Source organism: Balaenoptera physalus (assembly GCF_965194825.1).
Source record: "Balaenoptera physalus genome assembly, chromosome: 15".
Taxonomy (NCBI): Eukaryota; Metazoa; Chordata; class Mammalia; order Artiodactyla; family Balaenopteridae; genus Balaenoptera; species Balaenoptera physalus.
This window is the reverse complement of record NC_138894.1, coordinates 10,661,285-10,680,552: the sequence shown is the minus strand read 5'-3', so window position 1 is coordinate 10,680,552 and position 19,268 is coordinate 10,661,285. Positions and strand designations below refer to the sequence as shown.

The window sequence follows — 19,268 nt, the reverse complement described above, 5'->3', positions numbered from 1 at the left end:
CAATGGAAGATTTTCTGTATTATTTTCTTAAAACGGTACTTCTCCTTACCATGTGTGATGTATTGTGTGGTATTTTTATTCCATTTTTATCATGCTCTGTTGAGTTGATTTCACGACCTGCTAACAAGTCTCGTCCTTCAGCGTGAAAAATGGTTCGGACCAAAGTTCAAGATTGCAAGGCCTTTTGAGATCCTGCGGTGAAAATCCATCACAGATGCAAGTCATTTTTATTGATTCATATTTAAAAAGTCTCACTTTAAATTTTTTTAGCAGAGGCCAAAGATTTTGATCAATGACTGTAATTTGGAGAGGAAGAAACCTTCTGTTTTTCATTAAGACCCCCTAAAGTTTATTGATAACAAGTAACAAAAGGTGATAAAAGTTGGTCGGAATGGGATACCCAATCAGAAGTGCCCACGTGTGTTCAGAAGGGAGTGGTCACTATTTGATCCACTCCAGAATATGTTATGGAGTCTGGAGGTCTGTGGCTCTCTGATACTTTCCCCTGCAGTACGCTGGCACCCAAAGTAGCTGCCGCATTGGTTCCTGAGTTTGGGACAGCTTCATGATTTTTCTGTTGGTGAGGATCAGAGGTGGGGAGAAGTGGCTATACATGCCAGCGTCTGGCTAGAATGTGCCCTGCTTTTTCCACTCAGGCTTTCACTGGCAGTCCCTTGCTGGCCCCAGGATCAGACGTAGAGCAAGAATCATTATCCCACCTGCTCTGCCCAGCACCTTATACTGGGCACATTACATGATTAGTTGTCCCTCCCTATTTCTGTAATCCACTAGTTTTGTGGCATCCCTGGAGACAGGTGCTTGGCTTACTGACTACATAATGAAAGATCTTAGTTCTGAAATTGTAAATTCCACTTGAAAGCTCCCTTCACCAGCACCCCTCTTGTTGCCATGATTGCAGAGTCCAACGTCATTGGCCAGTCCTGAGCCCTCAGAGCTGCAGTATGGTGGAAATCACCAAGGGCATCTGAGTTGTAATTAACCTTCCCTAATTTTCGCTGGGAGCTTGGTCTAGGGCAGCTCCAGCTATGTTGTCCTGCAGCATTTCCTTAGTAAATAAGGATTGTTCTCCAGAGCAAATCCCACAGAATCCAGGCTCAGAAAGATCCAACGGGCTTTCTGCACCCAACCTTGGCTGCCTTGAAAAACTCGGAGGCAGAAAATCTTGTTAAATTCTAAGCAGCTCTAAACAACCCTAATAGAGGCCTTGGAAATGTACTTACACAGCTGGCTGCACGTGGTTACTTTTCCAAGTTGAGACTGGCAAGGAATGTGGAGTCTCTAGCTTTGAAGAGTGGCTAATGGAGTGCTCCACTCCATGGAAAACTGTCCAGGAGAAAGAGAGTGTTAGGAAAATGCACAGCAGGAGGGAGGATATGGGTGAGGCTGGGTGAGATGGGAATGGGAGAACGAAGGGACGAAAGAGACCACTTGGATTTGAAAACATTATATTGGGTTGTGACTTTGACACTACACAGGAGAACATTAGTTGGGGAGACTTAGAGAGAAATTTCTTTGAGTTGTATATAAAATGAAGTCAGAATAAGTAGCGTCATTTGTTATATTTGCTCCCAAATAATAATTGGACCAGTTTTCATTCTTGCATTGTAACCCATCCTTTTACAGCTCTCATTATTCGCTCTTTAAGGGGAGAATGGAGGCATCACACCTTAACCCTTTATGACTAGCCAGCCTTTCTCATTCCACAAGTAAAACCTTTAGTCTCTTCTGCTGATACTTGGGTCTGGTAGGAGGACTGACTCCTTAGTGACAGTGACACAGAAGATCCCCTGGTGCAAGGGTGGGGAATTAGCAGGTGTGGGTTGTGCATCAGTGATGCCATCACACAAAGAATGACACGTGCACATTCAGGCCAGTGCCTTGGTGATACATTAACGTATGCAAACCAGACCCCCGACGGGTTCCTGAGAGATAATGGTAGGACATGTGGCCAGGGTGGGACTGAAATCCCAGAGAGAGTGAGGTGCCTGGGTGGGATGGGCGAGGATGCCAAAGAGAAGATGCTGCCATGTCGTGATCGTGCCACAGTTAGCTGGGGATTTAAGGAGAGGGTCCTGCTCAGGAAGACCAGCCACTGAAGGAAATTCACAGAAGGGAAGAAAAGCTCCCACCAACTCTAAATAGTATCCAGAAAGGTTTCTGTCTAGTATCCTGATGTTTAGGAGTGGGAAGGGGGGTATCAGCTCCAGGGACAAAAATCACTGCCAGATTGTCTTTTCATTCTAAAGCTGAAGACAACCATCGTGGCTGGAGATTTCAGCTGGGTGGACCCTAGCACTCTTTTGCCACAAGGCTCATCTTTTTTCATTGGCATAAATTCTACCCTAAACAGGTTTGGGGATGGTCATTGACCTCCCAGTCTGAAGGAGGAGAACCGAATGTGGAGGGCTTATCAGGAGGGTCCGGGCAGGAAACAGAATCCCATTCAGTCACTTCAAGTGAAGAAACATTAATGAAGGGACTATCTGCAGAGGCGGAGGCAGGTCTAAGGCAGCCGAAAGGGGATTTCACCCCAGCACTGGCAATAGCAGGAAGTTGTCACCACCCCCAGACTTGAAGGGTGGAGGGAAATAGTGCTACTGGAGCCTGTAAGAGCGGAGGCCGCTAGCCAGAGTAGGAGGTATTCCTAGAGAGACAAAGGGCAGGGAGGGAGCGCAGAGCCAATACCCCAGTCTTCCTCCCCCTGCTGCCCTCTGACCTCTCGCCTCCCATTGGCTCAGCCTATTGGAAAGTCAGCCAACAAGAGAAATTGGGTCATGTTGTCCTTGGGAGTCAGCCTCCTGGGGCATGGAGCAGAGCAGGGCAGAGAATGGACCTGGGGGCAGGTGGATGGCCCAGAGTAACCAGCACAGAGATCTCTTGAAAAGTTTTCTTAAAGGCTCAGCATTTGTTTTTATGCCATCACCTCGTGTGAGGTATCTGTATACAACCACAGCAGACGGCTGGCGGTGGTCCACGCTCCAGGCAATGACACAGAAGTGGCTCCAGTGTATGGCCGTGGTGCATCTCTGGAGTAGCTGCCTGTAGATAACTATGTCAGTAACATCTGAATTGCAGGCCACAGCGCTGCAGTAATTTTCAGGTTTAGATACTTAAAACATTTCAAGATTTTCTCTCTTTGATTCTTCCCTAAAAGAGCAACAAGGGAGTATTGCCTGAGAAGATGTTACAAGTGTGTTCTTCAAGCTAGGGAAATCGTTCGATTCAGCATCTAATGCATATTTATTAGGTTCCTTTGCTCTACCAAAAAAAAAAAAAAAAAAAGCGCCGCCCAAAATAAGTTCACCCTCCCACAGAAGCCCTTTGAGTTGCTATTGACTGAGATTTGACTGGAGATTTGACTGTCAGAGTGGTTAAGTCTTCTCCCTTGCCCAGTGCTGGGGACCTGTCTGGGGGCCGTCTGGTAGTTCAGGGCGTCATCCTGTAATTGTTTCCTGTGCTTCCTAAGCAGCCCCTCACACAGCACAAGGAACCACACCGGGAAGAGGGGAAGGCCAAGCAGCTCACCAGTCCCTGATCTGTTCGGGAAGCAGCCCCCGGAGAGGGGAAGTGGAAACCCGCACAGAAGTTTTGGGGACACGTGTTGCTCACGCTGTGTTTCCTAAAGTTGTGATGTTCCCTGAGGAGGAGGGGGAAACAGCTGGGAAAAAGCACGCCCCTATGCTGCTTTGGATTTTAAAGCACGGCTAAGCGCCTGAGGCTTCTGAAAGGGGACGATAATTCTCTCTGCACGTCCTCCTGGCCGCAGCTTCCGCCTTAAGCCTTGGGCTCACGCGCACGGTGTCCTCAGTGTCCCCGGGAGCCCAGCGCCGACCTGCTGTGCTTGTGAGAGGTCTTGCAAGGAGTCTTAGCTTCGTCTTCAGACCGGAGGGGCTGAGGCAGGAAATTCCACCTAAAGCTTCACTTCTTTGGCCTTATGGTTTGACTCCTGTTAAAATGCAAATAGCCTAGGAAGGAAAGCGCTCCAAGTCCTTTCAATTCTTTACCATGGGTCGGTCACTCCGCTGCCTGGAGGGGCTGGGCAGGAGTTTGCCACCCCTGATTTACGTTTTCCTGTAAGGTCTTTTTCTCATTTTCTCTCCAGAACCCATTTCTAAAAGGGATGCAGACCCTGGATACTCTCGTGGTGGAGAAACCCCTCTAAATCTAAATGAAGGGAGAGATAGTGAAGGTCAGAAAATGCTCCAGGCTGGCTCTGTCCTCCTCACCAAGGTTTTAAAAAGAGTTGAATTATTCAGAGACAGTTTGCAAATATTCTGGTCTTATAGTTAGGTATCCTAGCGAGAGGAAAGGTCAGAACATGCCTGACACTACGTGTATTACCTTGATTAGCACAGTCACAGACTTTACTTGGCTTTAAGGACAAAACATGGACAGACAAGCCATTGGAACTGCCACTAGTACAGTTTGGGGATTGGGTCCAGCAGAGTTCAGTGATTTGGGGCAGGAAAAAATATAGTGGTTTTATGACAATATTTTGAGCCAAAGACTAGTTCTAGTTACATCATGGAAGTGCATTCTGTACCTGATGCGAAAACATGTTGTTTGTTAAATGGAAAATTCTAAAGCATCAAACATTTAGTAACTTTACTCCACCAATGCAAACCTGAGAGCATGACCTTGAAACTAAGTAATGAAATGAAAGGAGGGTAGACTATGTTGGATCCTGATCTACATCACTTGATAATTGAATCTGGCAAAGAAGTGAATTGGATTCTCTGAATTTTGGAGACAAGGCAAAATCAAATTATCCAGTGGACAGCATCCCTAACTGCCAGCATCATTGCCTATCTGACTTCCTCACTGAAACTGGCATGCAGCTACTCCCAGGCACCTGAACCTAGAGATGGGTCAGCTTATTTATTTAGTGCTAGCATTTCTTGTTCTCTCATTCTCCATCCCCTCTGACTCTTGTCCTCCATAGATTTCTTTCTTTTTTTGGTAAAGAATGTTATTTTATTTTATTTATTTTATTTTTTTAATTCTTTTTTGGCCACACCATGCAGCATGTGGGGTCTTAGTTCCCGGACCAGGGATCGAACCCGCACCCCCGGCATTGGAAGTGCAGAGTCTTAACCACTGGACTGCCAGGGAAGTCCCCATAGATTTCATTTTAAAGCCCAGTAGCATGCTTGTATTGTGCACGTGCATAGGTGACTGATGGCAGGAAAGGAACAGGGCAGCTAATGTCCTCTAGTATGGGCTGTACGGGGTCTCTAAAGTCTTTGGCAAGACTCAAAAACAGCAGGATATCATCTTTCTGGAAAGGTGCTGTCAACTTTGTGGCTGAAGGGATGGTGTGCCTAGCTGCCCTGATCGATGTCCTTCCATCCTGGGAGACCAATGCTCTATTTCTGTGAATGAACCATTGTATTAACGCTGGCCCTGTAGGTTTGTTTCGCCATGGCTTCTCTGCTCTATCTGTGGTGTAGCTGAGTTGCCTCTGCAGGGATATGGAAGAATCACTGAGCGTACAGTGAACAGTTCCTTCCATAAAGCTACGTGCTGTGGAAACAGCCAGAAATGAATTCTTGCCAATAGTAGTAACTGTTGGAAACAAGAGCAGAGTGAATGTGAGTATGCAAAGCCCTTTAGTAGCTGTAATGATTCTTTCAGGTAAACTCACAGATGTGTGAATGACTTGAATGGGGGGTGATACTTTTCAGCGATTTAAAAAGACAGTTTCTTAGGTGGCATTTTCAGTGTGTTAAAAATGAACACCAGCAGCCCTCTGTATCGCTTCCGTTCATTGCTTCTGCCCTTGCAGGGAAGGTCCTCACAGAGTGAGTGGTTTTCCTATATCAGATGAATTGGGAAGTGAGTGACAACTATGGAAAAAAAAAAAAAAGAGCTCCCTGGTGATTTCTGGCAACTGACTTCACAGATTTGTACATGTGAAACTGTAGAAAGCAATCACATTGGTTAGCTTCTGGCTAGGATATTGAGAGAATCAGTATTTGGAATCTAGAGATAAAAGGGAGCTATTTAAATTATGTGATTATAGTCATTTAGAATTTTGGAAAGAAGTTTTAAATATATCTAGGCATAGGTTCTAATAAATGTCTGGTCTGTTGATGAAATCTAAAGGGGAAAAATGGCTTTCTGGAATCGATGTGGACATCTTTTGTAATAACAGGTTGTTACCGGTTTGGAGGTGATAAGACTGTCTGATGCCTCAGGGACCAACAGCACCTCCCTGGCTGATTGGTCTTTGATGTGAACACTGATGGTGTGAAATAAGGTGGCTTTGGAAGTTCACTTTACGTACAGATGAGGTATTTATGCGACAGCTGATTTAATTTGGCTTATTCCAAATTCTCAAGATTCTAAGTTCTATCAGTAATGAGAATATACTGTACATGGAATCTTCCATTGAGGAACTGACTGTAGGAAACTGTGGTGTGGGCATCTCTTTGGAGTATTATGATGGAAAACACTGCTATTCATGTCACAGTTCTGGCCATTACATTTCCCTTGTATTGTAAAAACTACATGCAAGGGTATCATGCTTGTGTTCCTGTCCGTGTACACACATAGCCTGATGGTTTCTCCAGCACTGCAGAAAGGCTAGTAAGGCCTAGACTCTCCTGGACAGATACGAGAGGATGTTAGAGATCATTTATTTTATCCCCTTATTTTGCACATGTAGAAACTGAAGCCCAGAAATGTTAATAGACTGCCCGAAGTCACACAGCCACCTGGACAGCACTCAGTCCCATTTCTCCTGTCCCCTGGTCCAGTCTCCTCCCTTTGAGGCCATTTCAGATGGGCAGGAGGTCATTCTGATTGCCCACGGGAAGGAGTGCTTAGGTTTCTCCTCTGGGTGAAGCCCAGGAACAGGCAGATGACATTCACCATCTACCAATGATGTTGGGCCATCCTCTTTGACGTATTGAGTACCTCGGTAAAAATAGAAATTCCATGAGAATAGAGGGTCCCCAGCAAAATTCAACTAGATGGGAACATCGTAAACAAAAGGGTGGTGTTCATCTTACATTTTTGTCTGTGTCCACGTAGGCTACAAGCAACACAGGTCTGAAGACTTGATCATATCCCACCATCCTGCAAGAGACTTTAAGCCCTTAGTTCATCATTTCTTCCCTGAGGACCTAGCTCTAACTTTTCAGCTCCCAGGAAATAAAGCATACTCCCACTTCTTTTAGTGAACCTGAAAAGTATCACCAAACAGATACAAATGATAGATGGCTGCAAAATGCTCAGTTATATCAGGGCACCAGGGAAATGAGCTGCGGGTTTCAGGAGCCCAAACCATACTGAACATGAATCATGACCCAAGAGTTAAGTGGTGTTCACACCACTTGAAGTTATTTAAATTTTTATTGTCAATTGCCTCATAAATTAGAGACTTGCTTAAGTGAAGGCCAGCAGATGAGCTCATAAAATATGCATTGAATACTTTATTGATGATATAGCTATAGCAGTGCAAAAAGATGGCATCAAAATGCATGTGAAAACAGTTTATATTGGCTTTGTATCATGGAGAAGAGGGGCACTTGATGGTCTGCAAAGATGAGAAGCTGGTGAATGATGTCACTGGGTGCTTTGATTGGATTGGAGGACTAATTTCTTTGAGAAATCCAAAAATTAATAAGGGTCAAGAAAGGAAAAACATGAAAAAAATCTGGGTGGGAAAACCCCCATTTTCTACAATATAGCAATTTGAAGAAAAAGGCCTATTTTGTTTACTTTTTGATTTAAGAGAAGATTCAGAAGCTTCTATGTTCATTCACTTCTTCAGCCCACTATCTGCAAAATACCATGAGCAGTTACACAGAGGAAACAAGAAATAGATGGCTGCCTATTTTAACCTTTTTTAAAAAGGCAGATGTATACAAATATAATTTTCACACCATAAAATTCGCCTATTTCAATTCAGTGATTTTTAGCAAAACTGACAGAGCTTCAACCACCACTACAATCCAGTTTCAGAACATTTCCATCACCCAGAAAAGATCCCTCATACCTATTTGGAGTCAGTCTCCATTTACACCTCAAGTCCCAGGTAACCACTAATCAATTTCTGTCTCTATAAATTTGTGTTTTCTGTAAGTTTCATATATAAATGGCTGAGTAATATTCCATTGCATTGATATACCACATTTTGTTTACCCATTTCCCCAGTCCACTGACGTTTGGATTATTTCCACCTTTCCATTACTGTGAATAATGCTGATATGAACATTCACATAAAAATGTTTGTGTGATAAAAATTTCTATTTCTCTTGGCTAGATGTCTAATAGTGGTATTTCCAGGGCATACAGTAAGTTTATGTTTAATTTTTAAAGAAACTGCCAAAAGCTTTTCCAAAGTGTCAAAAATCAATTGACCATAAATGTAAGAATTTATTTCTGGACTCTGAATACTGTTCCACTGATCATATGACTATCCTTAATTCAGGACCACACTTTCTTAATTACTGAAGCTTTAGAGTAAGTTTTGAAATTAAGAAGAGTAAGTCTGCCAAATTTGTTCTTTTTCAAAATTATTTTGGCTCTTCTGGGTCATTTACATTTATGTGTAAATTTTAAGATCAGCATCTCAATTTTGGCAAAAAAAAAATTACTGGGATTTTGTTTGAGTTATGTAGAATCTATAGATCAGTTTGGTAAAAATGATTATTTTAACATTATCAAGTTTTCTCGTCCATGAACATGATATTCAACTTCTTAGATCTTTCATTTCTCTCAGCAATGTTTTGTAGTTTTCAGTATGAGCTTTTCATTTATTTTTGATAAAGTTATTCTCTGGTCTGTTCTTTTTGATGCTATAAATGGAATTCTTTTCTTAAGTTTATTTTCAGACTGTTCATTATTAGTACATAGAAATACAATTTTTTCTTTTTTGTATATTTATCTTGCATCATGACATCTTGCAAAACTTGTTAACTCTAGTAGTGTTTGTGTGCTTTCCCCAGGGTTTTCCACATATAGGATTATATCATTTATGAAGAAAGACAACTTTACCCATTCCTTTCCAATCTGGATGCCTTTATTTTTTTCTTGCCTGATTGCACTGGCTAGAACATCAAGTACAATGTTAAGTAGAAGTTGCAAGAGTGCCTGGCCTTGTTTCTGATCTTAAGGGGAAACCATCCCATATTTCACCATTAAGTGTCATGCTTGCTGTAGGCTTTTCACAGCAGCTTTTCATCAAGTTGAGGAAGTCTCCTTCTATTCCTGGTTTGTTGAGAGTCTTTATCATGAAAGGCTGTTGGATTTTGTCAGATGCTCCTTCTTCATGCATTAAGATAATAATATGGTTTTATTCTTTACTATATTAATTTGGAGTATTACATTAATTGTGGATCCATAATTATGGATGTTAAATTAGCCGTGCATTCCTTGGATAACTCCTACTTGGTCATTGTGTATAATTCTTCTCATATGTTGCTGGATTTTTTGCTGATATTTTCTTAAGAGATTTTTGCATCTACATTCATGAGGAATATAGGACTGTAGTGTTCTTTTTCTTGTGATGTCTTTGCCTGTTTTGGTATTGGGGTAATACTTGGCCTTCCATTTTCTAATATAAGTGACCTTCCTAGTAATTTCTGGTTTCCTAGGGTTCCTCTTTTCAGTCCCTCAGCCAGAAATCCAGGGTTTTATGTCCCTAACTCAGTCGCGTGCTTCCACATATTGTGCTTGCCTTTGGGACCAAACAGAGGTTAGATACATAGAGAGAGAGAACAGTGGGGGTTCACCCACCCTGTCGGAGCAAGAATATTCCACTCCTGCAGAGTTTTGGCTCCTCCAGGCTCGTATTGCCAACACTGCTGCCACTGTACAGAATTGCTTAGGGACTGAGGTCTGAGTGTGGAGGGAGAAAGGGGAGAAGGATTTCTGTATTCTCTCCAAGGGTTAGGAGTTCCTTTTTCCATTCCTCAAGCCAGAACTAGAGGGCTTCTTTTAGAGCTCTGTCTATACCCTGGCATCCACTTCTGTGTTTTTGGCTGTCTTGAGGTCAGACCAGGGAATACCAGAGGAAAGAAATGGTAAACACCCTACCAATTTGGTGGTACTTTGAATTCTTGTCTTCTTTTCCAACCCATTTGCTACCAATTGCTTTTCAGAATTCTTAAATAGATTTTACCTAGAAACCCAAACACTATATGTCTGTTTTTTATTTTCTTTTCTAGTAATTCATTTTGAATTTATTTTAAAAGATCGTTGGTCCTCAAATTGATTGGAAATCAAAAATAATGACTTTTCTGAATGATGGAATGATCAGTCATCAAGCATAGAAAATAGGACTTTAGATAGAATTGGACTTTACAGATCAAAAATGAAGCTACCAGTTTCTTCCTGTAGTGGACACAACAATCACATTCACTCAAAGCCTTGATTCATGTGGTAGCATTTGGAAATAACAGAGCAGTACTTTCCTTTGTTTTTTCTGAAATTGCCTGGGGGTAAAATCTTCCCAGAGAAATAATAACTGAGCTGGGCTTTGAAGGGGTTATCTGGAACAGGAAGGCCGTTGCTCAGTTTTAAATATCTTTTTTTCTCTGTTCTTCAGATTGGATGATTTCTGTTCATTTGTCTTCAGGTCTCTTTCCTCCATCGTATCAGTTCTGCTATTTAGCCCTTCCAGATATTGTTGGTTTTTTTTTTTACTTCTAAAATTTCCATTTGGTTATTTTTTTATAGTTCCTTTTTCTCTGCTGAAAACAACTACCTTACTGTTCATTTCAAGAGTATTTACCTTTACCTCATGTACTATGATTATAACTGCTGATTTGCATCTTAATCTGATTATTCCAACACCTGAGCCATCTAAATACTGTGATCTGTTGATTTCCTTTTACCTTGAAAATTGGTCATGTTTGCTTGTTTTTTTTGTATGTTGCATTTTGGATCGTGTATGCATATATTGAATATTATAGTTTAAAACTCTGGATCCTGTTTAAATTCTCTGGAAAAGGCTGCCTTTTTTTGTTTTGTTTTAACAAAGCTTGATTAGATTTAGACTGTAAATTCTGCCTCATTTTCTATGTGCAGTGTTTCCCATATCAGATCAGTTTTAAAAGCCTGTTCCCAACAGCATAGAACAGAAAGCACTCCAGAGTGAGTATACAGTATATGCATGTCCTGTAATTCCTCAACAGTGTGGTTCTAAGTAAAGAATCACACGCTATCCTGTATCTGTGACTTTCACTGTATGCACTTACTTTTTCTATCAACGATTAATGGTTTTTTTTTTTTAGCAACAGAAAATTCAAGGAACTCCAACAAAGAAAAACAAAGCCAAAAAATTAGATCCACTCAAAGGCCAGAAGGTTATTGCAAGATGTGATGAAAATGGCTTTTATTTTCCAGGTAGGTATTTTATTTTGTAAGATTCCTTTGTTACCTTATATGATATTGGGAACCAGAAGTTCTCAAACTATGCTTTCCCTAGCACACTGACACTTCATGAGCTATGCTGAGGTATTCCACTTCCAAAATGAAATGATGAAGTTTCTCCCCATATTTGTGGGGAAGTAACAGCCAGAAAAACTTACTTTAATCTTTCATTTGTTTAGTAAAGTTTTCCTACATACCTACTATGTTCCATGTATGTAATATCCCTAAGGTGCTGGTCTAGCGTAGTGAGCAGGCCCCAGAAGAAAATCCTTGTTTTCATGACGCTTACATGCAAGTAGAGGAGACAGACAAGCAACCAAATAAGTAAAATACGTAGTGCGTCAGATACAGGGCTATGAAGGGAAATGAAGCCACGAAGAGGGCTGAACGTGTCAAAGGTGAAGCTCACGATTCTAGATATGGTGGTCAAGGAAGAGCTTACAGGGAAAGCAACATATTAATAAGGACTTTAAAAAGGAGCCATGAGATTATCTCAGGGAGAGTTCTAAACACAGGGAACAGCAGTACGAAGTCCTGAGGATGGAGTGCCCATGACACCCTCTTCCTTGAAGGAAGAGGCCAGTGTGACTGGACCCGAGAGGTTTGCCCAAGACTTTCTGGGGCATGTGATCCTGAAGGAATCAGCCAGGTGAAGTTCAGCAAGAGCTTCATGAATAATGAAAATGATATGTGTGAAGATCAAGAGGTGAAGAAAAACATTTTATGCCTGGAGAAGTAAAATAGATTATGGCTGGAACCTAGAATACAAAGGAAGGGTAGAAAGTAAGAAAGCTCTTCGGAGAGGTAAGTGTGTGGCTGTTCATAAAGGGTTATGTTAAGAAGTTTGAACTTTATTGGGGAGTCACATTTAAAGCAGGAAGAAACACAATCACACTTGAAGTTTTAAAAAGATCCCTCCCAGCACTGTGTGAAGAGTATATACGGAGTGGATTAGGATGTCACTCGGGTCCCTGGCTTGGGTCATAAGGTAAAGGATGGTACCTATAGGAGTTGGTGGTATGGACAGGAAGATAACGAGGTGTGTCTGGGACGTGACGAATTGTAGGTGCACCACAAGACGCTAAAGTTGTCAGAGAAGCAATTGGAGATAATGGGTCCAGAGCCTGGAGGAGGAAATCTGTCGGGAGATAGAGATTTTTGACACGTCAGCACAAAAGTAGTCATTGAAATCATGGTAAAGGCCTATTGGGAAAGAGAGCTTAGAGAAAGAACCCTGAGGAAGAGCTCTCAAGCAGAAAGACTGTACCTCAAAATATAGCTAATCTTAACGTAGGCATTATCTGTCAATCACCAGTTAAGTAATTCTTTATTAAACTTAATTTAATCTGCTTTTTAAGTGAGAAAAATACTTCATCAGGAGTTTGGGTTTCCAGCAGGCATATGTGTAGAACTGATAACTAGGATATTTTATTTGAAATTTGGTAAATGTGCTTTGAAGTTGACTGGATGAGAGAAAAATGGATCCAGGCATTTGAGATGAGCTCCTAGGCTGAGGCATGAAACTCTTCTTTGCAAGAGCAGGGCCTGAGAACCTCCTATTTCTCTGGGGCTTAGATTTGCTGAGAGGTGATCATAGGAGGCCACCCCTGCTTGGTTTTCTGAATCTGAGCCACGGAGCAGGATCCAAGGCTAATTTAGCAGTTGAATGAAAATGCTGAAAATGACAGGATTCCAAATGGCTGGACTAGGGCTTGAGATCAGTTTGCCGGCCAGGGTCCCAGAAAAAAATAATATTGCTCAAACTTTTCCCCCAACCATCCCTGTGTGATAAGGAAATGCAGAAGACCTACCGCTGCTGATCTGGGGGAGTAGAGGGAACAGGTAACACATAGCCACATGCAACACCTAAGGCCATGCCAGCAATGATTATTGCCCTGGTTGTTTTTAAATATGCAGAGAGCACACAGTCCTAATAGCTCCATGGGATTTGGCCATTTGGGAATTTTTAATCTGTGGCTCAGATAAGTCATTTGAAAGGTAATAAATATTTGATGGGAATCCCCTGGCAGTCAGGTGGTAAGTCAGTCAGCACGTTCACTGCCAGGGTCCGGGTTCAGTCAATCCCTGGTCAGGGAACTAATATCCTGCAAGCCGCGTAGTGCGGCCAGAAAAAACAAAAAAGGTAATAACATAATAAACACTTGAATTTAGTCATATAATCAGTTATTTTGATTAGTGGCTAGTTAGTAAATATTGACTCAGCTGAATTAAATGATGATGCATCGGTTACGGAGGGACTTAGTTTCTGTTTCCCTCCCCACAGCCCCCTTTACACTCCCCTCCCCCCGACAAAGTCAATGTATCTTTTCTTTAACTGGGAACTTCAACTCTATTTTACCCTCATAGAGTTATTTTTTCATAAAAAAACATAATTTTAAACTTCCAGAAAATTTGCAAGAATAATAGAGAACTCCTGTATACTTTTACCCAGATTTACCAATTTTTAACATTTTGTCACATTTATTTTACCAATCTATTATTTTATTTTTCCATTCTCTCTCTCTCTGTCTCCTTCCCTCTACCATAAGACACACATTATTTTTTCCTGAACTATTTGAGATTAGGTAACATCATGCCCCTTTGCCCCTTAATACATGTATTTCTCAAGAACAAGGGTATTCTCTTAATATTACCACAGTCAAGTCATAAAATTCAGTAAAGTTAATATTATATAGTTTTATCTATATATTTCAATTTGGTTAATTGTCTCAAGAATAGCCCTTACAGCATTTTTTTCCCTCTAGTATAGGTCCCAATTCAGAATTGTTATTGCATTTCGTTATTTCTCTTTAGTCTTCTTTAATCTAGAATCATTCTCTAGCCTTTTCCATCATCTTTCATGATACTGACATTATTTAACAGTAAGGCCAATTATGTTATGGAATGTTCCTCAATTTGGGTTAGATTAGATTCAGGTTATGTGTTTCCAGCCAAAATGTTATGTGATATCATTGATGCCACATCCCTCTCAGGGCAACCCATCCAAAGGCACATGATGTCTATGTGCCCTCATTAGTGATGTTCATTTAGATCACCTGGTCACTGCAGGTTACTATTTTTACCCCTTACAAAAAAGAAGGCCAAATAGAGTTTTGTGGAGCACAGGCATGATATTCACTGATGACTCCTTTTCTGATAACTTTTGTTCAAAACCTCCTAAATATTTTTAATGAAAAATAGCTTTAAAATGTACCTGAGCAAAAGCGGCTTTGGAGCCATGGGATCAGAGCATCCATTGCTCAAGGCCGGGTCTGCACTGGAGCAGAGCTGGCCCAGTTGTTGCTGCCGTCCTTGGGAATCAGGGCAGGGATTTCCGTATGGCTAACTGTATTCAGGGGTCAGTGTGGATTCACTAGTTGAGGAAGGATTGCGTTGTGCAGAACAGAAGGGACAAGCTGATAGCCTGGCTTATTAGGATGCTGAAAGGCAAGGAGGCAGACACACTTCAGAACCTTATTTTAAATCGTTATTTGTAGGAATTGGGTCATCCTTCCCATTGTTCAGCAAGAAGCAGCATTTTATCTCAGGAAATTCACAGTGATGAAAAGTCTGGGTTGCAAGATTTCTGCATTATGTCGTTGGAACAAATTATAATGGAAGAAAAAGGCTGGGGCAGGGGAGGACTGAATACTTTCTCAGGGGTCATGATTTAGGGTCAGACAATCCTAAGTTTTTATTTATTCGAAGTCTGCTTCTTGCCTCTACCAGCCATGTGACTGGAATCACTGAAGTTCTCTGAGCCTGTTTCCTTATCTTTCCAAATGAGATTTAAAACAATTAAACCCCCCCCATAAGATCATGGTGTAGGTTAAATATGATAATGTACAGCATCTTGAAATTGGAAAGTGTTCATTACCTGTAGAGTTTTTCTATTATCTCCTCTTGGGAGATATAAACAACTCACCTGGGGTCCTCACCTGGGGGTAGAGGGAGCTGCTTGCAGTTTAAAAACTTTAACAACAGCTTTAAAACTTTAAGAGCAATTTGAAAAGGCAAAAACCAGCACAGTGGGCTATAAAGGAAACCTCTGAGACTAAAGAAGAAGAGAATGTGATGACTAGATATGTAGGCTGGCATTCAGTGGAGGGGGGCAGGTGGAGGGGACGCTTCTGGTAGAGCAGAACTGACGCCATTTTCAGGAAATGGGATTCGAGCCGGGCTATGAATATCAGAAGGTTCTTATAGCCAGAGGTTAAAAAAAATCCACTCTCCAGCCTGAGAAATTCCTGTTTGGAGTGAAGATTGAAAACCATTCCTGCTTCTTTCACCAAATGAACTCACCCATGCTGTCTGCCTAGACTGTTTCTTCACTCCTCTGACCTCTGGGCATAGGCAGTGTTTTTGCTGAGGGTCTCAACTAAGGTGTGCCCCCTTTTCCCCCGTACCTGGGTACAGGAGAGCCCCCTGGCTGAGATGGGGAGGCCGACTCATACCCAGGAAGATGACGGAGTAGAGATGCTTCTTTCTGCCTGCTGGTCCAACCTCCAGAGCCCAGTCCCTTAACATGGTCCCAGGAGACGTTTCAAAGCAGTAAACAACGTCTCAACTCTCTGAGGCTGAGGGCAAAGAGAAACTGCAGTGTAAGGGCAGCCAAAAATTGGAAGCTGATCTTGAATCAGGGCCTAGAAATGGTAGCAACTCCTTAATGAGGTGGAGAAGGGGTAAGTGCAGAGGCTGAGCCATGACCGAACAGGCCAGCAACTCTGGGTCCTCCCGCCTTGGAGGACAGCCAGGTGTCAACACCGTGAGGCTGGTTCTAGAGTTAGATTGGAAGAAACTACAGTAATTTCTGGAGGCGAACAAAGATCCACATCTGCAGAGATTGGAACATAAAAGAGCCAGTAGTCTAAATGCCCATCGACAGACGAATGGATAAAGAAGATGTGGTACATGTATACAATGGAATATTACTCAGCCATAAAAAGGAACGAAATTGGGTCATTTGTAGAGACGTGGATGGATCTAGAGACTGTCATACAGAGTGAAGTAAGTCAGAAAGAGAAAAACAAATATCGTATATTAACGCATATATGTGGAAACTAGAAAAATGGTACAGATGAACGGGTTTGCAGGGCAGAAATAGAGACACAGATGTAGAGAACAAACGTATGGACACCAAGGGGGGAAGTGGGCAGGGGGGGTGGTCGTGGTGGGATGAATTGGGAGATTGGGATTAACATGTATACACTGATGTGTATGAAATGGATGACTAATAAGAACCTGCTGTATAAAAAAATAAATAAAATAAAATTCAAAAAAAAAGAATACAAGGCACTAAGTGAGCTATTTTGCTTGTTATCAGAATAAAAGATGAGGAAAGAGTTTAAAAAAAAAAAAAAAGAGCTGGTAGTAACATACCAAAAGTCTAGGTCTAATGATCTTGAGCAGGGGTCGGCAGCCTTTTTCTGTAAAAGGCAGCCGATACATGGCTTAGACACCACGGGCCATACAGTCACACAGCTACTCAACTGAGGCAGATACCTGAAAAACTGCATCCCAGGTTTAAGACTGGATTCTGCAAAGTCCCAAAGACTAAGAATTTGAGGAGGGTCCCACTGGCCAACAAGGTCATCTTGGCAGCCCAGACCTTTACCCCTGCCTGGGGCAGGGCCGGGGTCGGGGTGGGTTGGGATGGGCTTGTGTGCTGGGGATGCTAGGATTCTCCTCAACTCAGAGGGGTTCTTCTTTGTTTTCATAATAGGAATTCCTTCTAAAAAGTAGTGTTAGTTTTCCTAATTAAAAGGGTAGAGTCAGTTTATGGTAGAAAATGTGTGAACCATGTGTAAAGAATATTTCAGAAACCAAACTGAACGTTTATAGTCCAATAAGAAAACAGACAATGTAAAGCTGGTTTTCGTGTGTGTGTGGTGTTTTTTAAAAAAAATAAGTTTTCCCTTTCTTTGGCCGTTTAAAACAAGACACCTGGACTTGAGATGAAAATCAGCAGCCGTTTCTTTGTCACCTGAAAGCACATAGGACTTTGCCAACGCCGGTGTGTGAGCTGGGGCGAGGATGCCGGGCACGCACCCTGTGGGAGCCCAGTGGGGACGAGCACATTTCTGTCTCAAACTAGGGGGTCCAAGTGCAGCTGTTACTGCCGGGGAAGTCAAAACGTGCCCCCAGTATTTATAATCCCTTTTAAATGGGAAAATATAATAAATTTCAACTAGGATAAATGACAAAATATGTGAACCTTAACACCAATATTTTCTTTTCCTGTTATAATAATCTCTGCACGTAACTAAAAGACAAGAAAACTTCTTGCTTCTTTTTTTCTTCCTTTTCTGATTGTACATTTTAGGGACACTGTGGGGTGTGTAATATTAGATGAAAAGCTGAGGATGAAAATTCATATTTCCTTTCACTTTCACAATTTAGCAATGATTTTCCTTTTTTAATTTTTATTGGAGTATAGTTGATTTACAATGTTGTGTTAGTTTCAGGTGTACAGCAAAGTGAATCAGTTATACATATACCTACATCCACTCTTTTTTAAATTCTATTCCCATATAGGTCATTACAGAATATTGAGTAGTGTTTCCTGTGCTGGACAGTAGGTCCTTATTAGTTATTTATTTTGTATACAGTAGTGTGTATACTAACAACGATTTTCTGTCTCCAAGTATTACAGAAGGAAATATGACTAAAATAAATAAGGAAATCAGACGGTAGGAAATGTCCAGGGAAAGGATATTTCTAGGAACAGTGTTCACAGCAGGATGGCTGCTGTAATGCTGGTTGAACAAGTTCCCATGCATTCTCTTAGCTTCCTGGCTCAGCTCTAGAGCAGAGCACGGAACTGCACTCTGAGTTGGTCAACCCCAGCAGGCATCATAGAGTATCCAGTGTTATCTGGTGGAGAAACCAAGGGGCACACTGATGTAAGCAGGCAAAATGCTGTAACTTAGCTTGACCAACAGGATGGGGCAAGCCTAAGGGAATAGGCATTGCCTTTCTGTTTTATTTTAAATGTGATTCCTTACAGGGGTTGTGAAGAAGTGTGTGAGCCCCACCCACGCGCTCGTGGGCTTCAGGTATGGAGACACCAAGGTCGTGCCCATCTCGTTCATCACACCTGTGGGGGGCGCCATGCCCTGCCCACTGCTCCAGGTACCTGCTCCAGCCATCTGTTCCTGGGCCCCTTTTCACCGTTCCTAGAGCTCTGGATAACAGTGACCCCTCTTCCTATGACCCCTTGCCTAGCAATTTCTTTGCTCCTGACCCTGATCTGCTAACACCCTGTTAAGTAGCTCAGGACTGCACAGACCTGCTTGCATTGCCCCTGAGGCTCTTGTTGCTTTACAGACAATAGATGGTCGTGGGGCGGGAGTTGCTGTAACTGCTGGTGCTCTTGAAGCTTTCACTGCAGAAGATTATACTAAAACAGATTTAATAACAAAGGCAGAGGTAGCCCTTTCCTTGACGTTGTAGTCAGTTGATGCCAGACCTTGATGCCATAATGCAGTTACCCCTGAACATGCATTCCAGGGGTGAGCTGGGCTGATGTGTTCTCATCTGCTTATAAACTCATCAGAGCTGTGCCGTGTCTGGCACATCCTCCTGTGCTATCCTCATCCCCGCACCAAGGCGAGAATGTAGAGAGAAAACCCCCCGGAAAGCTGCACTGCTGCTGTTTCTTGGATAGTGTGAGCCAGGAGGAAGAGTGCTGAGGAGTGCTCATAGGATTCACGTTGGCTGTCTGTTCCCACCTCCCCTGGGCAGACTCAGAGGGCACATCAGTGCACTTTCCCCCTGACCGTGAATCCTCTCCATCTGACAGGTGCCCTGCAGCCTTGTATGCCCCTTCACAAGACTTTCTTTCTGCTGGAAGTTATCTCTTGTGA

The 19,268-nt window shown here is 42.3% G+C and overlaps 1 protein-coding gene across 1 annotated transcript in view; it reads left to right on the top strand.

Moving 5' to 3' along the window:
- Positions 1–19,268, top strand: part of VWA3B (von Willebrand factor A domain containing 3B) — a 215,020-nt gene that overhangs the window by 183,386 nt on the left and 12,366 nt on the right. Inside the window, exons 23-24 of the mRNA XM_082427390.1 lie at positions 11,265–11,376; positions 18,410–18,534. Coding sequence (XP_082283516.1) covers positions 11,265–11,376; positions 18,410–18,534 — 237 coding nt within the window. The remainder of the gene's footprint in view (positions 1–11,264; positions 11,377–18,409; positions 18,535–19,268) is intronic.